Genomic DNA, 6,753 nt, shown 5'->3' with positions numbered 1-6,753 from the left:
TGCCTATGGAACCAGGTACCTTTGTGCTTCAATTAACTCAACCATCCCTCGAGCCATCAGCAGGACAGAACAAGCAAAGGAAGGAGGGCCCTGGCAAGTACTTTCCCGCCGGGCTCCCAGGAGCCGCCGGCAAGGATGTTGCCAGGTGTCCCAAGCCTGACGGAGAGCAACAACCCCCGGCAGGGCCTCAGGCCCTGGCCGTAGAGGCAGTTGCCCCTATGGCCGAAGATGTGCCTTTAGTCCTTGCCGTCGAGCCCCAGGCTCTGGCATGGGCGCAGTCCACCGTCCGTTTCCTCCAAACAGGAGAGCTTCCTGGGGAACAAGAAGGAGCAGAGAGTAGCCCGTCGGTCCAGCATGTACCAGTTTGTGGATGATGCCCTGTATAGAAGGAGACCGAACGGTGTGAAGTTGAAGTGCATTCCTCGGGAAGACGGACTAAGGCTGTTGGCAGAATTATACAGAGGCATGTGTGGCTCCCACATAGGGTCGAGAGCCCTTGCCGGCAAAGCGTTCCGGCAAGGCTTCTTTTGGCCCACCACCCTCCAGGATGCAACTGCCCTAGTAACCAAGTGTGAAGCGTGCCAGTTCCATTCAAAGAAGCTTCATCAACCAGCCCAAGCCCTTCAGACAATCCCTCTTTCTTGGCCATTTTTTGTCTGGGGGCTCGACATATTGGGCCCCTTTCCCCGTGCTGTCGGCGGCTTTGAGTACTTGTACGTCGCGATCGACAAGTTCACAAAGTGGCCAGAAGTGGAACCAGTGAGGAAGGTGACAACACAGTCAGCCGTCAAGTTCTTCAAGGGGCTAGTCTGTGGTTTTGGTTTGCCCAACAGAGTCATCGCCGACAATGGCACGCAGTTCACGAGCCGCACCTTCATGCAGTACATTCAAGACCTTGGCAGCAAGGTCTATTTTGCTTCTGTTGCCCATCCCAGAAGTAACGGCCAGGCCGAAAGGGCGAATGCAGAAGTGCTGCGAGGCCTCAAGAGTAGGACTTTTGACAAGCTGCACAAGTGCGGAAGGCGCTGGGTTGATGAGTTGCCAACAGTTCTTTGGTCGATCAGAACGACGCCAAATCAAGCTACTGGCCAGACACCATTTGCCCTGGTTTACGGGCAGAGGCAGTTCTCCCCACTGAACTCATATACAGGTCACCTCGAGTGCTCGCTTATGATGAGCTTGATCAAGAGCAGTTGCGCCAAGAGGATGCGACGCTCCTTGAGGAAGATCGTCTTCGGGCTGCTGTGCGAGCCGCTCGCTACCAGCAGGCCTTGCGCCACTATCATAGCCGCAAGGTTCACGCTCAAAGCCTTGAGGAAGGCGACCTTGTTATTCGACGGATTCAATCCGCCAAGAATTCAAACAAGTTGACGCCTCGAGTTGTAATGCAGTTGCTTGGTTTGGTATGGGGACAAAGTTGTCGCTTGGATTTGCTAGAAGAGTTGCATCGTGTCATAATGCAGTTGCTTGGTTTGGTTAGGACAGTTGCTTGGTTTTTTCTTGGAAAGTATTGCACGGTGTTTTGGGTAATGTAGTTGCTTGGATTTGCTAGGACAGTTGCTTGGTTTTGTATGGATAGTTGCTTGGTTCTGTTAGGCTTTTGTTGGAATAGGCAACTAATTTGAAAAGTTAGGCAACTGAGTAGCAATGGTAGGCAACTATTTACCAATAACAAGCAAATGGGCATCAATGGTGGACAATTTCAGTACTTGTAGGCAACTGAGCATCAACCATAGGAAACTGACATTCAACGATAGGAAACTAAGCAACCCTGAATAGGCAAGTTGGGATAATGTTAGCAAAATTCATAGGTACGCATAATGCAGTGAAGTTGCTTGTATGTAGTACTAAAGGTGCCCCATGTTTTTTTTGTTTTTTTCTCATCTTTACACAAACCAACATCATAGAAGTCATACTAAGCGAAAAAAAGAAGTTGCTTCCCTATACCACTAAAGTTGCCTCCCTTACACCCAAAGTTGCCCACCCAAAAAAGATTGACGAAACCTATTCATATGGGATCTAGATTTGAAGAACCCGTCGTGAGAAACCCAGCGGTGAAACAGTTTTGAATTTTGACGTTCGAATCGAAATTTAAGGCTTTTTAAAAAATTTGAAACCCCAAATTAATGCACATGTGACAAGGTATTAGCTGGTTTATTTGGTAACGTCCTAGAATCACGTGGACTCTGGGGAGGGGGGGGGGGGGCAGGGTCTTCTCTTTTTTTTGAAAGGCACACGAGGGACTAACTGCACTTTTTAGGACGTCCTTCCGTTTATGGTATAGGCGCCCCATCGCACCAACGGGCACTGACTAGCCACGTCCATAGAAAATGTACCTTACCCTCAAGACGCAAAAGGTATGCAAACTTTCATGGGTCATGCTAGTATCTATAGAAGGTTCATTAAGGATTTTTTTTTTCTAAATTCATGTATGTTAGCAATGATATGTGATGTGCACTTTGTAAAAATTAACGTGGTGTTCACTTAAATAAAATGCACAGATATATTTGTCTTTTTGTACATATCACATGATCATATATTTTGTTATGGATTTTCTATATACACATCATATAGTGAGTTACACCCATGAATTACTTCGTAATTTTCAAAGCAAAAAGTAGGTGTACCACCTTCGTCTGGGTTTACATGTCTCTTTCATACTTTGTGTTAAATTTCGACTGTAGATTTGACTAATAAAAATAAAAAATTCGAGTCACAAAATTATATTGTAGGATTCATATTCAAAAGAGATTTCCAATTATATTATTATTTTGATATATAATTTATTTTTTGGTAATTAAATCAAGGGTCAAAGGTTGACCAAAAATACAATAGGGCTAATAAACCCAGGCAAAGGTAGTTAACAATTGAACTTGAACTTGAGCCCTCTTCAATCTTCATCCAACTTTGTAGAGTATCGCGTCTGTCCACACTTATTTGGCCACCGCGGCCTCCTTGCAGTCCTCTTTCCCGAAGGCGGAGACGGGGAAGGTCCTCCCGAGTCCGGTGGGCGTCTTGAAGGTGATCTTGGAGGGGTCGTCCTTGTCGATGTACATGTCGCAGAGGGTGATCCAGATGAGAAGCTCCTTGCTCTTGACCCCGGTCATGCGCTTCATCTTGCGGTCCTCGACGAAGGCCGTCACCTCGGTGGCGTACGAGACCTGCCTCCCGATCTGCTTGAAGGTGTGCGTGAGCGCCTTCTTCTGGCGCAGCCAGACGAAGCCACTGGCGCGGTTGTAGCCCACCTCCTGGATGTCCGCCAGCGGCAGCAGGCCCAGCGGCATGTTGGTCTCGGCCAGCAGCTCCACCGCCTTCTCCGCGCACAGCGCCGCCCCGTGGTACACCTCCGCGCCCTCCCTCTGAGCCTCGATCGCCTGCGCCATCTCGACTGATTGAATCGATCAATCTCTCAAAGTAAACTCAGATTCAACTGGTCTCGGGGATTTGGTTTGCTGTTGTGGGATTGTGGGTGGGGAGGGGCGGATTTTATAGCTGGATCTGGCGCTTTCCGTTCCGGGATGGATACCGTCGTCCTAGCTGGGGAGGAAGACGGTTGGGAAAGGGGATTTAAGGCCAGGGTTTATTAATGCGTGGGGATAAAGCTGGTTGGGTCTCCAGTCTTCGACGCATTTGTGGTTTTCTTGCTTTTTTTTTCCTTTGAGGCATCCTTTTGGTGGTTTATAGGGTAGGAAAACCATAGGAATAGGAAAGTCATAGGAAATGAGATGACACGTTTCTCAAATCCTATGAGTAGGATAGGAAAGGAGATGTTTTTTGATTCACTGTTCATTTTCTTATGAAATGTGGTGGATAGGAAGAATTCCTTCATATGAATAGGGTTCTATTCCTACAAACCAAAGGGCACTAAAGGAATTTTTCCTACAGAAATCCTATCCTATGAAATACCTACAAAATTCCTCCAAACCAAAGGAGGCCTGAACTGTTCCCCTTGCATGATGAATTACATATTAGCTACTTCATCTGTCCCATAATGTAAGACGTTTTTTGACTCTAGTGTAGTGTCAAAAAATATCTTATATTATGGGACGGAGGGAGTACATTTCAGTCAGCCGACTTTTCAGTCTTGGATCAATCAATTTTGAGTGAAGGAAGGACAAGGAATGACCTCGCTGGAGAGAAGGAAGGGGCTCGCCGTCATCACCCCATTATCTATCTTAAGGTTCAAGGTGGGGGCGGTGGTGGACGGGGGTGGTGGGGCTTCACCGGAGAAGAAAACTAGATGGGGGCAGGGCTAGAGGGATGGCCGGCGGCGGCGGCAAACCTGGCGGTGGGGGAGGTCAAGGGGAGGGTGAGGCGGTCGCGGAAGCGCCGCGGGTGGCGGAGGCTGGCGGTTCAACCTGGCCTGGAGGGCGGCCAGAGGAAGAAGATGAACAATGTGCGTCGGGTTTGAGGTGGAAGATGACTCCAGATCCGTTGGATCAAGATCCAACTGTTCAGATAGAATCGACGGGCACAAAAACGATTCAGTTGACTGACGCATAGTCATTCCCGATGAATTATGCAGGTTTATGTCACTCCGGGGTTTTAAAAGGGGTGGTTATTTCTACGGTAGCCGTTGGCAGGCTATGAAAACGATGGACGTAGATGGTGTCGCCATAATTACAAAAGTGGTTGGGTGTCATAATTCTTCCGCTCAACAAATAAACGCCATCAGAACGTAGATTATCTACTCTCTTTTTTCTTTGGTAAACGTTTGTGACCGGCTGAACGCTCGGCCGATCACGGGCACAACGTTTGATCTGCTCGTGGGGTATGCTCCGATTTGCGTTGCATCGCCTAGCCAGCCAGCGCACACGCGTGATGGTGAGTGGGACCACGCGCCGCTCACAAGCAATCTTATCCCTTCCGATTCTTCTTGTTCTTCCGTTTCTCTTCTAGAGCATGACCCACCAAACCATACCCTCTGCTCCAGATCGGCAAGGAAGCCATGGTTGCTTCCTACTCATCCCGACCAAGCTTAGGCAAATCATTGGGGAGGGCGACCATGCGCCATGCATTCCGTGCACATGAGAGACGACTAGGGTGAGGCGCTCCGCGCTCGAGCAGATCATCGAGGAAGGAGGAGACGATGCAACAGGGGAAGCTGCAAGCGCTGCCGCGTGTCGGCGGTGTTGCGACCTCTCCAGTTGACCTAGAGGCCCATGCCATCAACGGAAAAAGAGACCGTAATTGCCATGATCTAAATTATGAAAAAAATGTCTTGCTACTTTATAAAACTGTCATTTCTCTAATTTATAATTTTACAATGAGTATGATTAAAAAAAGTCGTTAGATCCGCGACAATAAAACTGCCATGCTAAACTTTAAAAAGTGTCATTCTCTAGGGTTTTTTTTTGTCTGGATAAGCCTCAAAATTAGATTCTATAGTTATGTTCTTGAAAAACAAAAACAAAAGCATGCTCTTAATAACAAAAATGCATCCTTCTTAATAATAAAAATGTCAATCCCGTTAAAAATAAAATGTCATCCTCTTAGATTAAAAATATTCATCCTCTTAAAATAATAATAAATCATCATCCCAATAATAGAATTGTCATCCTCATAGTAATTAAAAATGGCATTCTCTTAATAATAAAAATGCCATGTTATTGATGTAAAAATGTCATGCTGTAAACAATAAATTGCCATGCGAGAAAGTAGAAAAACAATTTTAAAATTGGCATGTGCTTGTAAAAACTGGCACATGGCCAAAAAATAGGGGTTTTGTTGTTTCAATAAGATGATTTTTTGGGGGTTTTTTTACCAAATTTTCAAATGGAAAAACGAATTAAGGACACAATATACATAGGTCATGAGTTCAAACCCTCCTCGTGCATTTTGGTTCGTGCACTTTTTGGAGGAAAAAAAAGAGAGTGGTCGCCTATGAAACGGGTCAGAGCATACTACTCTAGCTTATCTACGTGACGTCGGCCTTGCAGTAAGATGTGTGCAACGGCAGCGAAGGCGTTCGCCAAGATTGACTCCCGGGCGAACATTCGCCAGATATCATTTGCACTCATAAAATTGGCAAGATTGACGCGAACTATCTGATAAAATCGAGAGAAATTCTACTAGGTACTACTAGTGTTTTCTTGAACCCTTGCCTCTGAAGCAAAGAGTCGTTAACTTGACGCATGACACTCCAGCGACCTGTGTCAACGTCGTGTGTGCAGAGCGATCGAGCGGATGGAATTCGTTCCTAATTTAATATATTCGTGGCGATGCTAAAACGCGTCTGATTGAGACTTGGTCCTGTGCAACTACCTGAGTTAATGTTCGATTTTCCTCGACCAGCGCGATGCTGCTGCTCGCGGTACTCTGCAGCAACGTCCAACCATCAACAGCCTGATGCGTCCACTATGCATGATAGCTGCCGACATTATTCTGCTCTGAGTACTGTAGTCTTTTCTAGAGGGACACCGCAACCATACCGCATAGACTGGTCTTGTACGCGTTGATGGCTTGATGCCACTCACAACTGCTCGGACACCTGCTTCGCATGCGACCTGGTCCACAAGATCCTCCACCTTAAGCTCACGTGGCTTCATAATTACACATCCCTTTTCCGGGCAAAATTTCTGGACCATGGTGCACCTGCACCATGTCACCCCTCCGTACGATACAGGCTCCATTTTTTGGCCCACAGGCCAGAGTGCACTCACAATAGATGTTCCAAAAACCAAACTGGAATAAATAATTTTGATTATAAATAGGTTGCAGAGAAATGGAAAAGGGTGACTATGAGTGTGGTTT

At 46.7% G+C, this 6,753-nt stretch overlaps 1 protein-coding gene across 1 annotated transcript; it reads right to left on the bottom strand.

The window, feature by feature from the left end:
• Positions 1-2,738: 2,738 nt before the first annotated feature.
• Positions 2,739-5,200, bottom strand: LOC109787216 (uncharacterized). The gene has a single exon (XM_020345770.4). The coding sequence runs from the start codon at positions 3,381-3,383 to the stop codon at positions 2,934-2,936; it is 450 nt and encodes a 149-aa protein (XP_020201359.1). The 5' UTR covers positions 3,384-5,200; the 3' UTR covers positions 2,739-2,933.
• Positions 5,201-6,753: the final 1,553 nt, after the last annotated feature.

This window comes from Aegilops tauschii, chromosome 3, assembly GCF_002575655.3.
Source record: "Aegilops tauschii subsp. strangulata cultivar AL8/78 chromosome 3, Aet v6.0, whole genome shotgun sequence".
Taxonomy (NCBI): Eukaryota; Viridiplantae; Streptophyta; class Magnoliopsida; order Poales; family Poaceae; genus Aegilops; species Aegilops tauschii.
The sequence above is the reverse complement of the archived record's forward strand: the minus strand, read 5'-3'. Positions and strand labels throughout refer to the sequence as shown.

Excerpts from the sequence above, each read along its gene's own strand:
- LOC109787216 (XM_020345770.4), bottom strand. The coding sequence starts at position 3,383 with ATGGCGCAGGCGATCGAGGCTCAGAGGGAGGGCGCGGAGGTGTACCAC.